The sequence below is a fragment of the Electrona antarctica genome (genome assembly GCF_951216825.1).
Source record: "Electrona antarctica genome assembly, chromosome: 5".
NCBI lineage: Eukaryota > Metazoa > Chordata > Actinopteri > Myctophiformes > Myctophidae > Electrona > Electrona antarctica.
Window position 1 is genome coordinate 720,830 of NC_136810.1, and position 22,598 is coordinate 743,427.

The 22,598-nt window shown below is 47.4% G+C and overlaps 1 protein-coding gene across 1 annotated transcript in view; it reads right to left on the reverse strand.

Moving 5' to 3' along the window:
* The window catches only part of slc6a15 (solute carrier family 6 member 15), a gene marked incomplete at both ends in the record, with an annotated part of 68,265 nt that overhangs the window by 40,558 nt on the left and 5,109 nt on the right, over positions 1-22,598 (reverse strand). The window contains 3 exons of the mRNA XM_079501389.1: positions 13,122-13,303; positions 15,506-15,632; positions 19,283-19,440. Of these exons, the coding sequence (XP_079357515.1) occupies positions 13,122-13,303; positions 15,506-15,632; positions 19,283-19,440 (467 nt within the window). The remainder of the gene's footprint in view (positions 1-13,121; positions 13,304-15,505; positions 15,633-19,282; positions 19,441-22,598) is intronic.

A 22,598-nucleotide genomic window follows, 5' to 3' on the forward strand; every position in this document is an offset into this window, starting at 1 on the left:
ACACCAGCAGTACTACTACTACTGTGGACCCCCTGCAGGACACCAGCAGTACTACTACTACTGTGGACCCCCTGCAGGACACCAGCAGTACTACTACTACTGTGGACCCCCTGGAGGACACCAGCAGTACTACTACTACTGTGGACCCCCTGCAGGACACCAGCAGTACTACTACTGTGGACCCCCTGCAGGACACCAGCAGTACTACTACTGTGAAAAATCACACCCGTGTGAACTGAGTGGTGTAAATCCCCCCCCCCCCCCCCCTCTCTCTCTCATTAGCAGGCAACAGTGCAATACTATCTCTCTGTCTCTGTTTCTGGCACAACAGCGCCCCTACTGGTACTCATGAGTCACACATGAGTCACACACAAACATAGGTTAATAACACGAGTCACAGGTCACAGACATTGCTGTTCCTTGGAGTGGTTGCACCACTCAAACAGTAAGAGAAATCCTTTTTTTGTACCCCCATTCATGCATGGAGTAACACCGATCTAATGTAGTTCCACTGTCACAGCGAGCTCTGTAACAGATTACTATAACTAGCAGTTCACTGTCACAGAGAGCTCTGTAACAGATTACTATAACTAGCAGTTCACTGACACAGCGAGCTCTGTAACAGATTACTATAACTAGCAGTTCACTGTCACAGCGAGCTCTGTAACAGATTACTATAACTAGCAGTTCACTGTCACAGCGAGCTCTGTAACAGATTACTATAACTAGCAGTTCACTGTCACAGCGAGCTCTGTAACAGATTACTATAACTAGCAGTTCACTGTCACAGCGAGCTCTGTAACAGATTACTATAACTAGCAGTTCACCAGCTCTGTAACAGATTACTATAACTAGCAGTTCACTGTCACAACGAGCTCTGTAACAGATTACTATAACTAGCAGTTCACTGTCACAGCGAGCTCTGTAACAGATTACTATAACTAGCAGTTCACTGTCACAGCGAGCTCTGTAACAGATTACTATAACTAGCAGTTCACTGTCACAGCGAGCTCTGTAACAGATTACTATAACTAGCAGTTCACTGACACAGCGAGCTCTGTAACAGATTACTATAACTAGCAGTTCACTGACACAGTGAGCTCTGTAACAGATTACTATAACTAGCAGTTCACTGTCACAGCGAGCTCTGTAACAGATTACTATAACATCTAGCAGTTCACTGTCACAGCGAGCTCTGTAACAGATTACTATAACTGTTAGCAGTTCACCAATTAATCCATTCAGACCTGAGACCAGATTATACTAAATGTCTTCTAATCATTTTTAGACAGTTTTGTGGAAAAAACAGTTGGTTCTCAAACTATTTCATGACAAGGACCCCCAACAAAATCATATGTAAATCGGCCCCCTCCCCTCAGAAGCAAAGATTTTGAGTTAAAAACATTCGCTCTGAAAGAATATTATATTCAAAGATTTTCGCCACATTTTCACGATTCTTCAAAAATAGCAGATCTACAAGCTCGAGTGCCGCGCTACGAGCTTGTAGATCTGCTATTTTTGAAAAGCTAAAGTATAACAGCTTTTAAAACACCAGAAGGTCGTCCTATGTCGTCCAGAATGGGTTAACACAACCTGGACTCTCTGGGGCTCAGGAAGAAGTCCAGCCACTAATGGGTTAACACAACCTGGACTCTCTCTGTGGCTCAGGAAGAAGTCCAGCGACTAATGGGTTAACACAACCTGGACTCTCTCTGGGGCTCAGGAAGAAGTCCAGCCACTAAGGGGTTAACACAACCTGGACTCTCTCTGTGGCTCAGGAAGAAGTCCAGCCACTAATGGGTTAACACAACCTGGACTCTCTCTGGGGCTCAGGAAGAAGTCCAGCCACTAATGGGTTAACACAACCTGGACTCTCTCTGGGGCTCAGGAAGAAGTCCAGCCACTAATGGGTTAACACAACCTGGACTCTCTCTGGGGCTCAGGAAGAAGTCCAGCGACTAATGGGTTAACACAACCTGGACTCTCTCTCTGTGGCTCAGGAAGAAGTCCAGCCACTAATGGGTTAACACAACCTGGACTCTCTCTCTGGGGCTCAGGAAGAAGTCCAGCGACTAATGGGTTAACACAACCTGGACTCTCTCTGGGGCTCAGGAAGAAGTCCAGCGACTAATGGGTTAACACAACCTGGACTCTCTCTGGGGCTCAGGAAGAAGTCCAGCCACTAAGGGGTTAACACAACCTGGACTCTCTCTCTGGGGCTCAGGAAGAAGTCCAGCGACTAATGGGTTAACACAACCTGGACTCTCTCTGGGGCTCAGGAAGAAGTCCAGCCACTAATGGGTTAACACAACCTGGACTCTCTCTGGGGCTCAGGAAGAAGTCCAGCCACTAATGGGTTAACACAACCTGGACTCTCTCTCTGGGGCTCAGGAAGAAGTCCAGCCACTAAGGGGTTAACACGACCTGGACTCTCTCTGGGGCTCAGGAAGAAGTCCAGCGACTAATGGGTTAACACAACCTGGACTCTCTGTGGGGCTCAGGAAGAAGTCCAGCCACTAATGGGTTAACACAACCTGGACTCTCTCTGGGGCTCAGGAAGAAGTCCAGCGACTAATGGGTTAACACAACCTGGACTCTCTCTGGGGCTCAGGAAGAAGTCCAGCCACTAATGGGTTAACACAACCTGGACTCTCTCTCTGGGGCTCAGGAAGAAGTCCAGCGACTAAGGGGTTAACACAACCTGGACTCTCTCTCTGGGGCTCAGGAAGAAGTCCAGCCACTAATGGGTTAACACAACCTGGACTCTCTCTCTGGGGCTCAGGAAGAAGTCCAGCCACTAATGGGTTAACACAACCTGGACTCTCTCTGGGGCTCAGGAAGAAGTCCAGCCACTAATGGGTTAACACAACCTGGACTCTCTCTCTGGGGCTCAGGAAGAAGTCCAGCCACTAATGGGTTAACACAACCTGGACTCTCTCTGTGGCTCAGGTAGAAGTCCAGCCACTAATGGGTTAACACAACCTGGACTCTCTCTGGGGCTCAGGAAGAAGTCCAGCGACTAATGGGTTAACACAACCTGGACTCTCTCTGTGGCTCAGGAAGAAGTCCAGCGACTAATGGGTTAACACAACCTGGACTCTCTCTGTGGCTCAGGAAGAAGTCCAGCGACTAATGGGTTAACACAACCTGGACTCTCTCTGTGGCTCAGGAAGAAGTCCAGCGACTAATGGGTTAACACAACCTGGACTCTCTCTCTGGGGCTCAGGAAGAAGTCCAGCGACTAATGGGTTAACACAACCTGGACTCTCTCTGGGGCTCAGGAAGAAGTCCAGCGACTAATGGGTTAACACAACCTGGACTCTCTCTGGGGCTCAGGAAGAAGTCCAGCGACTAATGGGTTAACACAACCTGGACTCTCTCTGGGGCTCAGGAAGAAGTCCAGCGACTAATGGGTTAACACAACCTGGACTCTCTCTGGGGCTCAGGAAGAAGTCCAGCCACTAATGGGTTAACACAACCTGGACTCTCTCTGGGGCTCAGGAAGAAGTCCAGCCACTAATGGGTTAACACAACCTGGACTCTCTGTGGGGCTCAGGAAGAAGTCCAGCCACTAATGGGTTAACACAACCTGGACTCTCTCTGGGGCTCAGGAAGAAGTCCAGCCACTAATGGGTTAACACAACCTGGACTCTCTCTGGGGCTCAGGAAGAAGTCCAGCGACTAATGGGTTAACACAACCTGGACTCTCTCTGGGGCTCAGGAAGAAGTCCAGCGACTAATGGGTTAACACAACCTGGACTCTCTCTGGGGCTCAGGAAGAAGTCCAGCCACTAATGGGTTAACACAACCTGGACTCTCTCTGTGGCTCAGGAAGAAGTCCAGCGACTAATGGGTTAACACAACCTGGACTCTCTCTGGGGCTCAGGAAGAAGTCCAGCCACTAATGGGTTAACACAACCTGGACTCTCTCTCTGGGGCTCAGGAAGAAGTCCAGCCACTAATGGGTTAACACAACCTGGACTCTCTCTGTGGCTCAGGAAGAAGTCCAGCGACTAATGGGTTAACACAACCTGGACTCTCTCTGTGGGGCTCAGGAAGAAGTCCAGCGACTAATGGGTTAACACAACCTGGACTCTCTCTGTGGCTCAGGAAGAAGTCCAGCCACTAATGGGTTAACACAACCTGGACTCTCTCTGGGGCTCAGGAAGAAGTCCAGCGACTAATGGGTTAACACAACCTGGACTCTCTCTGTGGCTCAGGAAGAAGTCCAGCCACTAATGGGTTAACACAACCTGGACTCTCTCTGGGGATCAGGAAGAAGTCCAGCGACTAATGGGTTAACACAACCTGGACTCTCTCTGGGGATCAGGAAGAAGTCCAGCCACTAATGGGTTAACACAACCTGGACTCTCTCTGGGGCTCAGGAAGAAGTCCAGCCACTAATGGGTTAACACAACCTGGACTCTCTCTGTGGCTCAGGAAGAAGTCCAGCGACTAATGGGTTAACACAACCTGGACTCTCTCTGTGGCTCAGGAAGAAGTCCAGCGACTAATGGGTTAACACAACCTGGACTCTCTCTCTGTGGCTCAGGAAGAAGTCCAGCCACTAATGGGTTAACACAACCTGGACTCTCTCTGGGGCTCAGGAAGAAGTCCAGCCACTAAGGGGTTAACACAACCTGGACTCTCTCTCTGGCTCAGGAAGAAGTCCAGCGACTAATGGGTTAACACAACCTGGACTCTCTCTGGGGCTCAGGAAGAAGTCCAGCCACTAATGGGTTAACACAACCTGGACTCTCTCTGTGGCTCAGGAAGAAGTCCAGCGACTAATGGGTTAACACAACCTGGACTCTCTCTGGGGCTCAGGAAGAAGTCCAGCCACTAATGGGTTAACACAACCTGGACTCTCTCTGGGGCTCAGGAAGAAGTCCAGCCACTAATGGGTTAACACAACCTGGACTCTCTCTGGGGCTCAGGAAGAAGTCCAGCGACTAATGGGTTAACACAACCTGGACTCTCTCTGGGGCTCAGGAAGAAGTCCAGCCACTAATGGGTTAACACAACCTGGACTCTCTCTGGGGCTCAGGAAGAAGTCCAGCGACTAATGGGTTAACACAACCTGGACTCTCTCTAGGCTCAGGAAGAAGTCCAGCGACTAATGGGTTAACACAACCTGGACTCTCTCTGGGGCTCAGGAAGAAGTCCAGCCACTAATGGGTTAACACAACCTGGACTCTCTCTGTGGCTCAGGAAGAAGTCCAGCCACTAATGGGTTAACACAACCTGGACTCTCTCTGGGGCTCAGGAAGAAGTCCAGCGACTAATGGGTTAACACAACCTGGACTCTCTCTCTGGGGCTCAGGAAGAAGTCCAGCCACTAATGGGTTAACACAACCTGGACTCTCTCTGGGGCTCAGGAAGAAGTCCAGCGACTAATGGGTTAACACAACCTGGACTCTCTCTGGGGCTCAGGAAGAAGTCCAGCGACTAATGGGTTAACACAACCTGGACTCTCTCTGGGGCTCAGGAAGAAGTCCAGCGACTAATGGGTTAACACAACCTGGACTCTCTCTGGGCTCAGGAAGAAGTCCAGCGACTAATGGGTTAACACAACCTGGACTCTCTCTGGGGCTCAGGAAGAAGTCCAGCCACTAATGGGTTAACACAACCTGGACTCTCTCTGGGCTCAGGAAGAAGTCCAGCGACTAATGGGTTAACACAACCTGGACTCTCTCTAGGCTCAGGAAGAAGTCCAGCGACTAATGGGTTAACACAACCTGGACTCTCTCTGGGGCTCAGGAAGAAGTCCAGCCACTAATGGGTTAACACAACCTGGACTCTCTCTGTGGCTCAGGAAGAAGTCCAGCCACTAATGGGTTAACACAACCTGGACTCTCTCTGTGGCTCAGGAAGAAGTCCAGCGACTAATGGGTTAACACAACCTGGACTCTCTCTCTGGGGCTCAGGAAGAAGTCCAGCCACTAATGGGTTAACACAACCTGGACTCTCTCTGTGGCTCAGGAAGAAGTCCAGCGACTAATGGGTTAACACAACCTGGACTCTCTCTGGGGCTCAGGAAGAAGTCCAGCCACTAATGGGTTAACACAACCTGGACTCTCTCTAGGCTCAGGAAGAAGTCCAGCGACTAATGGGTTAACACAACCTGGACTCTCTCTGGGGCTCAGGAAGAAGTCCAGCTACTAATGGGTTAACACAACCTGGACTCTCTCTCTGTGGCTCAGGAAGAAGTCCAGCGACTAATGGGTTAACACAACCTGGACTCTCTCTCTGGGGCTCAGGAAGAAGTCCAGCCACTAATGTCTGTCATGTGAAATGAGAAAAACCTGCAAGGATAAAGATGGGATAAAAAGGGGGGAAGTGAGTTTGCAAAGCGAAATGCAAGCATTTACCCTCCCGGTTAATCCGTTGAGGGCGGGAACCCCTTTTGGTGTTTTTAGCTGTTGAAAAATAGCAGATCTACAAGCTCATAGCGCGGCACCAAGTGCCGCACTACAAGCTTTTAGGTCTGCTATTTTTGAAAAATCGCGAAAATGTAGGCGCAAATCTTTGAATATATATTCTTCCAGAGCGAACGGTTTTAACTAAAGTCTTTTGCTTCTAGGGAGGGTCCCTGGAAAAAAACACATTATCAGATGAAGGGGGTCGGCGGCCAAATGTCCTTGACATGATAAGGGTTGAGAAGCACTGAGACATGGATACGAAGGTCTTTCAGAAAACTGTTAGGATTTAGAAGACATTTTGTAGAATCGGCCTCATGTCCTAAACGGGTTAATCCATCCAGAGGCCAGTCACGCTATCATATTGTCAGCTCTGCTCCACTAATCTGTGGTCAAACGTATAAGCTCTGAAATGTGAGACATCACATGAGCATCATCATCATCATCATCATCATCATCATCATCATCATCATCATCATCATCATCATCATCATATCATTAGAGACATTAATCAGCTATCTTTACGGTAGTCACTCTGTAGGTGCGGTATCGACACCGCACACACTCATTCAGGATGAATGCAAATGCATTTAGTCGACTAAAACTACACAAACACTAAAGCATTCCAGGTGACTAAAACGTAACTAAAACTAAATGAAGTTTCATTCCAAAGACTATGTCTAGACTAAAATAGAAATGTGCTGCCAAAAACATCACTGCTATAGCTGAATATAGGAGGGGCTAGCACCCCTCAACACTGCTATAGCTGAATATAGGAGGGGCTAGCACCCCTCAAAACATCACTGCTATAGCTGAATATAGGAGGGGCTAGCACCCCTCAAAACATCATATAAACGAGTGTTGAACAAAAATAAAGGAATATGTTAGGCTTTTCTACTGGGGCCAGTTCTGAAACCTGTAGACTGTTCTTTACTGGGGCCAGTTCTGAAACCTGTAGACTGTTCTTTACTGGGGTCAGTTCTGAAACCTGTAGACTGTTCTTTACTGGGGTCAGTTCTGAAACCTATAGACTGTTCTTTACTACTGGGGTCAGTTCTGAAACCTGTAGACTGTTCTTTACTGGGGTCAGTTCTGAAACCTATAGACTGTTCTTTACTGGGGCCAGTTCTGAAACCTATAGACTGTTCTTTACTGGGGTCAGTTCTGAAACCTGTAGACTGTTCTTTACTACTGGGGTCAGTTCTGAAACCTATAGACTGTTCTTTACTGGGGTCAGTTCTGAAACCTGTAGACTGTTCTTTACTGGGGCCAGTTCTGAAACCTGTAGACTGTTCTTTACTGGGGCCAGTTCTGAAACCTGTAGACTGGTCTTTACTACTGGGGCCAGTTCTGAAACCTGCAGACTGTTCTTTACTGGGGTCAGTTCTGAAACCTGTAGACTGTTCTTTACTGGGGCCAGTTCTGAAACCTATAGACTGTTCTTTACTGGGGTCAGTTCTGAAACCTGTAGACTGTTCTTTACTACTGGGGTCAGTTCTGAAACCTATAGACTGTTCTTTACTGGGGCCAGTTCTGAAACCTATAGACTGTTCTTTACTGGGGTCAGTTCTGAAACCTGTAGACTGTTCTTTACTGGGGTCAGTTCTGAAACCTGTAGACTGTTCTTTACTGGGGCCAGTTCTGAAACCTATAGACTGTTCTTTACTGGGGTCAGTTCTGAAACCTGTAGACTGTTCTTTACTACTGGGGTCAGTTCTGAAACCTATAGACTGTTCTTTACTGGGGTCAGTTCTGAAACCTGTAGACTGTTCTTTACTGGGGTCAGTTCTGAAACCTGTAGACTGTTCTTTACTGGGGCCAGTTCTGAAACCTGTAGACTGTTCTTTACTGGGGCCAGTTCTGAAACCTGTAGACTGTTCTTTACTGGGGCCAGTTCTGAAACCTATAGACTGTTCTTTACTGGGGTCAGTTCTGAAACCTGTAGACTGTTCTTTACTACTGGGGCCAGTTCTGAAACCTATAGACTGTTCTTTACTGGGGTCAGTTCTGAAACCTGTAGACTGTTCTTTACTGGGGTCAGTTCTGAAACCTGTAGACTGTTCTTTACTGGGGCCAGTTCTGAAACCTGTAGACTGTTCTTTACTACTGGGGCCAGTTCTGAAACCTGTAGACTGTTCTTTACTGGGGCCAGTTCTGAAACCTGTAGACTGTTCTTTACTGGGGTCAGTTCTGAAACCTGTAGACTGTTCTTTACTGGGGTCAGTTCTGAAACCTGTAGACTGTTCTTTACTGGGGCCAGTTCTGAAACCTGTAGACTGTTCTTTACTGGGGCCAGTTCTGAAACCTGTAGACTGTTCTTTACTACTGGGGCCAGTTCTGAAACCTGTAGACTGTTCTTTACTGGGGCCAGTTCTGAAACCTGTAGACTGTTCTTTACTGGGGCCAGTTCTGAAACCTGTAGACTGTTCTTTACTGGGGCCAGTTCTGAAACCTGTAGACTGGTCTTTACTACTGGGGCCAGTTCTGAAACCTGCAGACTGTTCTTTACTGGGGCCAGTTCTGAAACCTGCAGACTGTTCTTTACTGGGGCCAGTTCTGAAACCTGTAGACTGTTCTTTACTGGGGCCAGTTCTGAAACCTGTAGACTGTTCTTTACTGGGGCCAGTTCTGAAACCTGTAGACTGTTCTTTACTGGGGCCAGTTCTGAAACCTGTAGACTGTTCTTTACTGGGGTCAGTTCTGAAACCTGTAGACTGGTCTTTACTACTAGGGGCCAGTTCTGAAACCTGTAGACTGTTCTTTACTACTAGGGGCCAGTTCTGAAACCTATAGACTGTTCTTTACTGGGGCCAGTTCTGAAACCTGCAGACTGTTCTTTACTACTGGGGCCAGTTCTGAAACCTGTAGACTGTTCTTTACTGGGGTCAGTTCTGAAACCTATAGACTGTTCTTTACTGGGGTCAGTTCTGAAACCTGTAGACTGTTCTTTACTACTGGGGCCAGTTCTGAAACCTGCAGACTGTTCTTTACTACTGGGGCCAGTTCTGAAACCTGTAGACTGTTCTTTACTGGGGCCAGTTCTGAAACCTGTAGACTGTTCTTTTCTACTGGGGTCAGTTCTGAAACCTGTAGACTGGTCTTTACTACTGGGGTCAGTTCTGAAACCTGTAGACTGTTCTTTACTGGGGCCAGTTCTGAAACCTGTAGACTGTTCTTTACTGGGGCCAGTTCTGAAACCTGTAGACTGTTCTTTACTGGGGCCAGTTCTGAAACCTGTAGACTGTTCTTTACTACTGGGGTCAGTTCTGAAACCTGTAGACTGTTCTTTACTGGGGCCAGTTCTGAAACCTGTAGACTGTTCTTTACTGGGGCCAGTTCTGAAACCTGTAGACTGTTCTATACTGGGGCCAGTTCTGAAACCTGTAGACTGTTCTTTACTGGGGCCAGTTCTGAAACCTGTAGACTGTTCTTTACTACTGGGGTCAGTTCTGAAACCTGTAGACTGTTCTTTACTGGGGTCAGTTCTGAAACCTGTAGACTGTTCTTTACTGGGGTCAGTTCTGAAACCTGTAGACTGTTCTTTACTGGGGCCAGTTCTGAAACCTATAGACTGTTCTTTACTGGGGTCAGTTCTGAAACCTGTAGACTGTTCTTTACTACTGGGGTCAGTTCTGAAACCTATAGACTGTTCTTTACTGGGGTCAGTTCTGAAACCTGTAGACTGTTCTTTACTGGGGTCAGTTCTGAAACCTGTAGACTGTTCTTTACTGGGGCCAGTTCTGAAACCTGTAGACTGTTCTTTACTGGGGCCAGTTCTGAAACCTGTAGACTGTTCTTTACTGGGGCCAGTTCTGAAACCTATAGACTGTTCTTTACTGGGGTCAGTTCTGAAACCTGTAGACTGTTCTTTACTACTGGGGCCAGTTCTGAAACCTATAGACTGTTCTTTACTGGGGTCAGTTCTGAAACCTGTAGACTGTTCTTTACTGGGGTCAGTTCTGAAACCTGTAGACTGTTCTTTACTGGGGCCAGTTCTGAAACCTGTAGACTGTTCTTTACTACTGGGGCCAGTTCTGAAACCTGTAGACTGTTCTTTACTGGGGCCAGTTCTGAAACCTGTAGACTGTTCTTTACTGGGGTCAGTTCTGAAACCTGTAGACTGTTCTTTACTGGGGTCAGTTCTGAAACCTGTAGACTGTTCTTTACTGGGGCCAGTTCTGAAACCTGTAGACTGTTCTTTACTGGGGCCAGTTCTGAAACCTGTAGACTGTTCTTTACTACTGGGGCCAGTTCTGAAACCTGTAGACTGTTCTTTACTGGGGCCAGTTCTGAAACCTGTAGACTGTTCTTTACTGGGGCCAGTTCTGAAACCTGTAGACTGTTCTTTACTGGGGCCAGTTCTGAAACCTGTAGACTGGTCTTTACTACTGGGGCCAGTTCTGAAACCTGCAGACTGTTCTTTACTGGGGCCAGTTCTGAAACCTGCAGACTGTTCTTTACTGGGGCCAGTTCTGAAACCTGTAGACTGTTCTTTACTGGGGCCAGTTCTGAAACCTGTAGACTGTTCTTTACTGGGGCCAGTTCTGAAACCTGTAGACTGTTCTTTACTGGGGCCAGTTCTGAAACCTGTAGACTGTTCTTTACTGGGGTCAGTTCTGAAACCTGTAGACTGGTCTTTACTACTAGGGGCCAGTTCTGAAACCTGTAGACTGTTCTTTACTACTAGGGGCCAGTTCTGAAACCTATAGACTGTTCTTTACTGGGGCCAGTTCTGAAACCTGCAGACTGTTCTTTACTACTGGGGCCAGTTCTGAAACCTGTAGACTGTTCTTTACTGGGGTCAGTTCTGAAACCTATAGACTGTTCTTTACTGGGGTCAGTTCTGAAACCTGTAGACTGTTCTTTACTACTGGGGCCAGTTCTGAAACCTGCAGACTGTTCTTTACTACTGGGGCCAGTTCTGAAACCTGTAGACTGTTCTTTACTGGGGCCAGTTCTGAAACCTGTAGACTGTTCTTTTCTACTGGGGTCAGTTCTGAAACCTGTAGACTGGTCTTTACTACTGGGGTCAGTTCTGAAACCTGTAGACTGTTCTTTACTGGGGCCAGTTCTGAAACCTGTAGACTGTTCTTTACTGGGGCCAGTTCTGAAACCTGTAGACTGTTCTTTACTGGGGCCAGTTCTGAAACCTGTAGACTGTTCTTTACTACTGGGGTCAGTTCTGAAACCTGTAGACTGTTCTTTACTGGGGCCAGTTCTGAAACCTGTAGACTGTTCTTTACTGGGGCCAGTTCTGAAACCTGTAGACTGTTCTATACTGGGGCCAGTTCTGAAACCTGTAGACTGTTCTTTACTGGGGCCAGTTCTGAAACCTGTAGACTGTTCTTTACTACTGGGGTCAGTTCTGAAACCTGTAGACTGTTCTTTACTACTGGGGCCAGTTCTGAAACCTGTAGACTGTTCTTTACTGGGGCCAGTTCTGAAACCTGCAGACTGTTCTTTACTGGGGCCAGTTCTGAAACCTGCAGACTGTTCTTTACTGGGGCCAGTTCTGAAACCTGCAGACTGTTCTTTACTGGGGCCAGTTCTGAAACCTGTAGCCTGTTCTTTACTGGGGCCAGTTCTGAAACCTGTAGACTGGTCTTTACTACTGGGGCCAGTTCTGAAACCTGCAGACTGTTCTTTACTGGGGCCAGTTCTGAAACCTGCAGACTGTTCTTTACTGGGGCCAGTTCTGAAACCTGTAGACTGTTCTTTACTGGGGCCAGTTCTGAAACCTGCAGACTGTTCTTTACTGGGGCCAGTTCTGAAACCTGTAGACTGTTCTTTACTGGGGCCAGTTCTGAAACCTGTAGACTGTTCTTTACTACTAGGGGCCAGTTCTGAAACCTGTAGACTGTTCTTTACTACTAGGGGCCAGTTCTGAAACCTGCAGACTGTTCTTTACTACTGGGGCCAGTTCTGAAACCTGTAGACTGTTCTTTACTACTGGGGCCAGTTCTGAAACCTGCAGACTGTTCTTTACTACTGGGGCCAGTTCTGAAACCTGTAGACTGTTCTTTACTACTGGGGCCAGTTCTGAAACCTGTAGACTGTTCTTTTAGGGCAGTTTAGAAAGAGGGTATAGAGTGATTCACACTTCTGTGTGGCTGCTGATAGGGCAGCTAGTCCACATTCTGGTGGCATACCAGGAGAATTAATTTAAACCTTTGTTCGTGCCAAATGTGGGTTGAACGTGATTGATTGATTGAGGTTTTGTAAGTAGTTAGACAGGTACATGGGTATCACTGAAGTAGTAAGATAGGTACATGGGTATCACTGAAGTAGTTAGACCGGTACATGGGTATCATTGAAGTAGTTAGACAGGTACATGGGTATCATTGAAGTAGTTAGACAGGTACATGGGTATCACTGAAGTAGTTAGACAGGTACATGGGTATCACTGAAGTAGTTAGACAGGTACATGGGTATCACTGAAGTAGTTAGACCGGTACATGGGTATCATTGAAGTAGTTAGACAGGTACATGGGTATCACTGAATTAGTTCGACAGGTACATGGGTATCACTGAAGTAGTTAGACAGGTACATGGGTATCATTGAAGTAGTTAGACAGGTACATGGGTATCACTGAGGAGTATCTTGTATACCAGGCCCATTGCAAGTTGCTGTACTCTACTGTACTCTACTGTACTTTCCCCTCCACTTAGGATTGCATCTGCCACTGCACTATTGTGACTCACCTTCCCTGAGGACTGGATTCCCTTGATCATGGCGAGGCAGACCATGGACCAGGCCGCCAGGAGGCAGACGGTCATCTTCCAGTTGAGACCTCCGCCCTCGGAGATGCTGTTGGAGATGTTCAAGGCCTCGCGGTACCAGTAGTAGGTGGTGGCGGAGCTCTTCTCACACTCTGGAACCACATCTGAGGAACAACACGGACAGACAACCACCGCCCAGGAGTCAGTGGATCACCTCAACAACACAGACAGACAACCACAGCCCAGGAGTCAGTGGATCACCTCAACAACACAGACAGACAACCACAGCCCAGGAGTCAGTGGATCACCTCAACCACACGGACAGACAACCACAGCCCAGGAGTCAGTGGATCACCTCAACAACACAGACAGACAACCACAGCCCAGGGGTCAGTGGATCACCTCAACAACACAGACAGACAACCACAGCCCAGGAGTCAGTGGATCACCTCAACAACACAGACAGACAACCACAGCCCAGGAGTCAGTGGATCACCTCAACAACACAGACAGACAACCACAGCCCAGGAGTCAGTGGATCACCTCAACAACACGGACAGACAACCACAGCCCAGGAGTCTAGTGGATCACCTCAACAACACAGACAGACAACCACAGCCCAGGAGTCAGTGGATCACCTCAACAACACAGACAGACAACCACAGCCCAGGAGTCAGTGGATCACCTCAACAACACAGACAGACAACCACAGCCCAGGAGTCAGTGGATCACCTCAACAACACAGACAGACAACCACAGCCCAGGAGTCAGTGGATCACCTCAACAACACAGACAGACAACCACAGCCCAGGAGTCAGTGGATCACCTCAACAACACAGACAGACAACCACAGCCCAGGAGTTAGTGGATCACCTCAACAACACAGACAGACAACCACAGCCCAGGAGTCTAGTGGATCACCTCAACAACACAGACAGACAACCACAGCCCAGGAGTCTAGTGGATCACCTCAACAACACAGACAGACAACCACAGCCCAGGAGTCTAGTGGATCACCTCAACAACACAGACAGACAACCACAGCCCAGGAGTCTAGTGGATCACCTCAACAACACAGACAGACAACCACAGCCCAGGAGTCTAGTGGATCACCTCCGTTCATTGAGGAACCACACGGACAGACAACCACAGCCCAGGAGTCAGTGGATCACCTCCGTTCATTGTGAATGCAGTGAGCGATTACTATAGAAGCCTGCCTAGCTCGTCTGTCTGTGTGTCATGCTGTAACACCACCTGCCCGCCACCAGAGGGCGCAGCTGTATCACACACAAAAAACACACGCACGCACGCACGCACGCATGCATGCACGCACGCACACAGTAGAAAAATACCAAAAATAAAACTTAAAAAATAAAACTTTCGCATTATAACATTATGTTATAATTTAGCTATTGAAAAATAGCAGATCTACAAGCTCATAGCACGCCACCAAGTGGCGCGCTACGAGCTTGTAGGTTTTTGAAAAATCGTAAAAATGTGGCGCAAATCTTTGAATATATATTCTTTCAAAGTGAATGTTTTTAACTCTAAATGTCTAAACGGATTAAACACATTAGTGTGCCTTACATGTAGTGGTCTTGTTCTGTACAAGTGGACACTCGTTACTTACATGTAGTGGTCTTGTTCTGTCTGAGTGGACACTCGTTACTTACATGTAGTGGTCTTGTTCTGTCTGAGTGGACACTCGTTACTTACATGTAGTGGTCTTGTTCTGTCTGAGTGGACACTCGTTACTTACATGTAGTGGTCTTGTTCTGTCTGAGTGGACACTCGTGTACTTACATGTAGTGGTCTTGTTCTGTACGAGTGGACACTCGTGTACTTACATGTAGTGGTCTTGTTCTGTCTGAGTGGACACTCGTTACTTACATGTAGTGGTCTTGTTCTGTACGAGTGGACACTCGTTACTTACATGTAGTGGTCTTGTTCTGTACGAGTGGACACTCGTTACTTACATGTAGTGGTCTTGTTCTGTACGAGTGGACACTCGTTACTTACATGTAGTGGTCTTGTTCTGTACGAGTGGACACTCGTTACTTACATGTAGTGGTCTTGTTCTGTACGAGAGGACACTCGTTACTTACATGTAGTGGTCTTGTTCTGTACGACTGGACACTCGTTACTTACATGTAGTGGTCTTGTTCTGTACGAGTGGACACTCGTTACTTACATGTAGTGGTCTTGTTCTGTACGAGTGGACACTCGTGTACTTACATGTAGTGGTCTTGTTCTGTACGAGTGGACACTCGTTACTTACATGTAGTGGTCTTGTTCTGTCTGAGTGGACACTCGTGTACTTACATGTAGTGGTCTTGTTCTGTCTGAGTGGACACTCGTGTACTTACATGTAGTGGTCTTGTTCTTGATGAGTGGACACTCGTGCCACGGCAGAGGTTGCTGGAAGGACTGCGAGAAGTAGAAGAAACTCCAGCCAATTATCACGTTGTAGTACAGCGCCACAAAGAAACACACCTGTGGGGAGGACAGGGAGGACAGGGAGGACATGGAGGACAGGGAGGACATGGATGACATGGAGGACATGGAGGACAGGGAGGACAGGGAGGACATGGAGGACATGGAGGACATGGAGGACATGGAGGACATGGAGAACGTCAGAGAACAGAAACACACCTATAGACAAATTCAGAAACGGGTGTCATGGTCTCAGCGTATTTCCTGTAGGCGGAGCCGACATATCTGCTGTGTAAACTCGCAGGTCTTCTACTACATTGAACGGTAGAGTGACTGATGTTAGTCTGCTCAAACGTTACTCTTTTACCTGCTTTATACTAACACTAACTTTATAAAGATGCTCCAGAACATCAGGATGAACCTGTGTAGTTTATTGCTGCTCCAACAGTGGTGGCAACATTCAACTTTGGAGAGAAACTGAATGTCAAAATATCCACCGCGGTGGGTGAGAGCAGAGCCATAGAGTAATGGTTGAGACGAAGCAGTGAAAGGTCCTGAAAGATACATAACATCTTACCCAATACCCAATCTTTCTGTTTTATGAACACAAGGCTGCTGTACGTTATACCTTATACTTCAAATGCTTAGTATGAGTTAAAGTTCATTCAGTATCTTTGTAAAGTTAGTGTTAGTAAAAAGCAGGTAGAAGAGTAACGTTTGAGGCAGACTAACATCAGTCACTCAATTCAATGTAGTAGAAGACCTGCGAGTTTACACCACAGATATGTCGCCTCCGCCTACAGGAAATACGTTCTCTGCGACCATGAGACCCGTTTCTGAACATGGAGAACGTCAACGTGTGAGGCACAACACAGAGTTATTAGCCGTTGTAAAGTCTCTACACTACATAAGCAATACAACCTGAAGACCAACAATCTGTATTGCCTATATAGATATATATGTTTCCCATGGTTTCCCTAGTTTGAGGTGAGCTACACACACTGCAGCTTTTTATGGAAGAACCCAAAATAGAAGATCTTATTCATATCTGAGGATTGTATTGGGAGTATTTGATTAATCATGACAACATGTGGTCTTTCACTCAGAGACAAAGTGGTCACAGTACTATTGGGACTCGCCGCTCAGTGCAAGTGCACATAAATAGAAATGTACTGTAATCATAATCACCAACTCATTTACATAATCTCACTTAAAATGTATTTGATGTTATATGACCTACAGTCGAACACTCATGGTGGGGTCGAGGGACGCTGTCAAAATAGCCAGTTGTCAAGTGTACATATAATAATAGCTTGGTGGGGGGCAGTCCGGCCCCAACGTGGCCCCCTGAACAATTTAGTTGAATAGCCCTGTAGTGGTTTCTGTTTGACTATGAAATTACTTAAGTTTTTAATACAAATTGTTCCAATGGCATCTAAATGTAATGTTGTAAGTATGTGCTTATTGGCATTGCGGTCGATGAGGGGGTGCTTGGAAATATTTCTCCCCTGCCAGTGGCGTGCACAGACATTTAGAGGGGCAGGTGCTCAAGTTAAAAAAGGGCACCTTGTGCAGCGCGTGGAACCGGCCGGTTGCCTTAATCTATTTTGGGCGGGAACCCCTTTTGGTGTTAGCATTATGTTATGCTTTAGCTATTGAAAAATAGCAGATCTACAAGCTCGTAGCGCGCCACCGAGTGGCACATTGCCAAAAGGGCAGGGGGTGCTCTAGCACCCCCTAGTGTCTATCTGTGCATGCCACTGTCCCCTGCTAAAAGAGGTACCCAAAAAGCTCGATCTGTGCCTCATTTCTCAACCTGGGCCCAAAAAACATTTGAGAACCCCCAGCTGTGGTGTAGCCCAGTGTTCCCAGTGTTCCCAGTGGTTCCCAAACCTTTTCATGTCAAGGACCCCTAAAATGGACACTAATCAGCCCACGGACCCCCCTTTTCAAAAGTTACGCCAGGGACCCCCATAAGAGAAGATTTGTATGGCTCTAGCTAGCAGTGATTCTCAACCATTTTAATTTCAAGGACCCCCCAGTTTGACATGCATTAGTCTACGGACCCCCCATTTAATGGCATTTCTATCTCTGAGTCCTCAATTTATGTTTTAAAATCAATGTTAATTTAACTCTGAGAGTGTACAAATGGAACGAAATGAAATAACGGGTCCATTTGGTTCCATTTGTACACTCTCAGAGTTACATACCCATAAGGGTCCATTTTGTTCCAAACTATCATTTAGCTGGGGACCCCCTGGAACTCCCTCAAGGACCCCTGCTGGGGGAACTCTGGGAAGCACTGGTGTAGCCTTTATACTGGGGCGACTGTGGCTCAGGAGGTAGAGCAGGTCGTCCAATGACCCGTGGGTCGGCGGTTCGAATCCCGGCTCCTCCTGTCCACATGTGGAAGTGTCCTTGGGCAAGACACTGAACCCTACATTGCCTCCAATGAGTCGGTCGGTGTGAGCTCGCCACCGTCGGTGTGTGAATGTGGGAAGTGAGGACGCTGGCGTCGACTGTTCGCCGCTTCACCTCCCAATGTATGAATGAATGAACCTTCACCTCCCAATGTATGAATGAATGAACCTTCACCTCCCAATGTATGAATTAATGAACCTTCACCTCCCAATGTATGAATGAATGAACCTTCACCTCCCAATGTATGAATGAATGGACCTTCACCTCCCAATGTATGAATGAATGGACCTTCACCTCCCAATGTATGGATGAATGAACCTTCACCTCCCAATGTATGAATGAATGAACCTTCACCTCCCAATGTATGAATGAATGAACCTTCACCTCCCAATGTATGAATTAATGAACCTTCACCTCCCAATGTATGAATGAATGAACCTTCACCTCCCAATGTATGAATGAATGGACCTTCACCTCCCAATGTATGAATGAATGAACCTTCACCTCCCAATGTATGAATGAATGAACCTTCACCTCCCAATGTATGAATGAATGAACCTTCACCTCCCAATGTATGAATGAATGGACCTTCACCTCCCAATGTATGAATGAATGAACCTTCACCTCCCAATGTATGAATGAATGAACCTTCACCTCCCAATGTATGAATGAATGAACCTTCACCTCCCAATGTATGAATGGATGAACCTTCACCTCCCAATGTATGAATTAATTAACCTTCACCTCCCAATGTATGAATGAATGGACCTTCACCTCCCAATGTATGAATGGATGAACCTTCACCTCCCAATGTATGAATTAATGAACATTCACCTCCCAATGAATGAATGAATGAATGGACCTTCACCTCCCAATGTATGAATGAATGAACCTTCACCTCCCAATGTATGAATGAATGAACCTTCACCTCCCAATGTATGAATGAATGAACCTTCACCTCCCAATGTATGAATGAATGGACCTTCACCTCCCAATGTATGAATGAATGAACATTCACCTCCCAATGTATGAATGAATTAACCTTCACCTCCCAATGTATGAATGAATGAACCTTCACCTCCCAATGTATGAATGAATGAACCTTCACCTCCCAATGTATGAATGAATGAACCTTCACCTCCCAATGTATGAATGAATGGACCTTCACCTCCCAATGTATGAATGAATGGACCTTCACCTCCCAATGTATGAATGAATGAACCACTGTAAAGCGCTTTGAGCACATGGAAAAGCGCTATAAAATGCAATTAATTATTATTATTACTCACCACACAGCTGGCGAAGCCGATTCCCCCGAGTCGAGGGCTGATGAAGTTCCAGACGCCGATGCTCCCCCGGCGGATCCTCTGGCCCACCGCCAGCTCCAGGAAGAACAACGGGATCCCGATCAGGATCAGGAGGATCAGGTAGGGAACCAGGTAGGCTCCTGGGAAGGACACATTACAGTAGGTCAGATAGGGAACCAGATAGGCTCCTAGGTAGGACACAGTACAGTAGGGCAGACTAGACCTGTACGCGCTCGTCGACCACCGGCCTACTTGAGAACGATGCAACTTGGGAACCTAATAATACCCGTTGTCAACTTGTCACAGGACCCGTTTTAACTGTCTATCTGTCTGTGTCCCACATGGAGATCTCTATCTGTCTGTCTGTGTCCCACATGGAGATCTCTGTATCTGTCTGTCTGTGTCCCACATGGAGATCTCTGTATCTGTCTGTCTGTGTCCCACATGGAGATCTCTGTATCTGTCTGTCTGTGTCCCACATGGAGATCTCTGTATCTGTCTGTCTGTGTCCCACATGGAGATCTCTGTATCTGTCTGTCTGTGTCCCACATGGAGATCTCTGTATCTGGCTGTCTGTGTCCCACATGGAGATCTCTGTATCTGTCTGTCTGTGTCCCACATGGAGATCTCTGTATCTGTCTGTCTGTGTCCCACATGGAGATCTCTGTATCTGTCTGTCTGTGTCCCACATGGAGATCTCTGTATCTGTCTGTCTGTGTCCCACATGGAGATCTCTGTATCTGTCTGTCTGTGTCCCACATGGAGATCTCTGTATCTGTCTGTCTGTGTCCCACATGGAGATCTCTGTGTACAAAAAGCCTGAAATCATGAACGCAGCGTGCAATTTACGTGAAATCGTTCACGCACTTTCCTACTAGGCTGAGGAATATATCCTACCCTTTTCACATTGGCCTGTTATAGCGCCACAGAACATGCACTTTATCTCTCTCTTTCTCTCTCTGTCTCACATATGCGCAGTCGCGCACGCACGCACGCACGCACGCACGCACGCACGCACGCACGCACGCACACGCACACACACACACACACACACACACACACACACACACACACACATGAGGCATATGAGAGTGCAGGACTGGAAGTCAATGTTTTGGAAAGACAAAAATCCTGGCGCAAGCCCACCCTGCGCATCCTCTCCAGCCTTTTGACGTATCCATCCATGGCAACTCCCAGATGTTGCTACCTCAGGTCTATGATCAACAACACCAACGACCCTAGCGAGGATATCAATAACAGGACTCGCTCTGCCCATCAAGCCTTCGGCCAGCTCCACCACCGTGTCTTTTCACAACATGGCCTGTCCGCACAAACCAAGATCGGTGTCTACAGAGCTGTTGTGATTCCAACCCTTCTCTACGGGTGAGAGAGCTGGACCCTCTATCGGAAAAACATCAGGACCCTGGAGAGGTTTCACCAGCAAAAGCTGCGTGCAATCCTGGGAATTGGCTGGGAAGAACGCATCACCAACAATGATGTTCTAACCCATGCCGGCCTCCCAAGCGTGGAAGCGATCATCGCCAAGAACCAGCTGCGCTTCCTCGGTCACTTATATCGAAAAGGACGACTCATCCCTCCCCAAACAGACCCTGTTTGGTGAACTGGCCCATGGTTCTAGGCTGCTAGGGGGACCCAGAAGACCAGTTTAAACAGCTACTCAAAAAGACCAGGATCCCCGTGGACCCCCCGGGCCCTGGCAGTGGACCGCCGCAGAACATGCACTTTATCTCTCTCTGTCTCACGTACGCGCACGGGCGCGCACACACACACACACACACACACACACACACACACACACACACACACACACACACACACACACACACACACACACACACACACACACACACACACACACTAAAGCAGTCTCTTTAATTGTATCTGCTGGTGTGTGGGTGCAATCAAACAATTTCCGGGAAACCGGGAAAGACACGGCAGTCTGAAATTAACCAAATTACAGCAGAGGCTCCTCTGTGTTACAGCCTGGGGGGTGAATGAGGACCACGGAAGACCCAACCATTACACAGAGTGTCATATTAGAACACAGAGTGGACATGTCCAGGAACGTGCACACATAGACATCAAAGGGGGCTTCAGCCCCTGCCCTTTTACCCGTCTGTAAAACAACTGCCCTTTTACCCGTCTGTAAAACAACTGCCTTTTACCCGTCTGTAAAACAACTGCCCTTTTACCCGTCTGTAAAACAACTGCCTTTTACCCGTCTGTAAAACAACTGCCCTCTCCAGACCACGAATGCAGCATTTACTACATGGTGAAAGAAATGTAAATGCCCTTCATCTCCCTTTCCATGCCATGCCAGACAGAAGGCAGCATTCAGGAAAATAGCTTTTTTCCCCCGAAGTCTCCTGAACTTGAAACGCAGCATTTTGCGTTGAACTAATTTGTTTTTAAATCCATGTCGTTACACCTGCATCTCCACTAGCCAAAGAGTGCTGGGTCGCACCCCAAAAAATAGCTGATCTACAAGCTCACAACACGTCGCAGCGCACCTCTAAAGGTGCCTCCAGACCAAACACCTCTAAAGGTGCCTCCAGACACCTCTAAAGGTGCCTCCAGACCAAACACCTCTAAAGGTGCCTCCAAACACCTCTAAAGGTGCCTCCAGACCAAACACCTCTAAAGGTGCCTCCAAACACCTCTAAAGGTGCCTCCAGACCAAACACCTCTAAAGGTGCCTCCAAACACCTCTAAAGGTGCCTCCAGACCAAACACCTCTAAAGGTGCCTCCAGAAACCTCTAAAGGTGCCTCCAGACACCTCTAAAGGTGCCTCCAGACCACCTCTAAAGGTGCCTCCAGACCACCTCTAAAGGTGCCTCCAGACCACCTCTAAAGGTGCCTCCAGACCAAACAAACTTCTTCAGACTAGTCAAAAACTAAACTGCAAAAAGCAGCCTGCAGCGCTTGTTTGCAGTGTTGCCAGTTCTGCTTAATATAAGCGACGTTGCTTTAGTTCGGGCTTATTTCTGAAGTGTAGTTGCTTATTTAGACTTGCTTTCATGATTATTGTTTTTAAATAGCTGATGTAATAGGACTCAAGTGGTGAAACCGGTTGCTTCATTTGGGTTTGTTTTCATAGACCTGGTCACTTGTTTCATTCACAGAATCTGGCACGCTAGCTTGTCACCAAAACAAATCACAGAGAGCATTATTTTCGCTGGCGAAGGTTTCCTCTTTCACAGGGTTAGAGAGGCAGGGGCTGAAATCCTGTAAGAGGTGCACTTTTGGTCAAAATATGGGAAAATAGCAGATCTACAA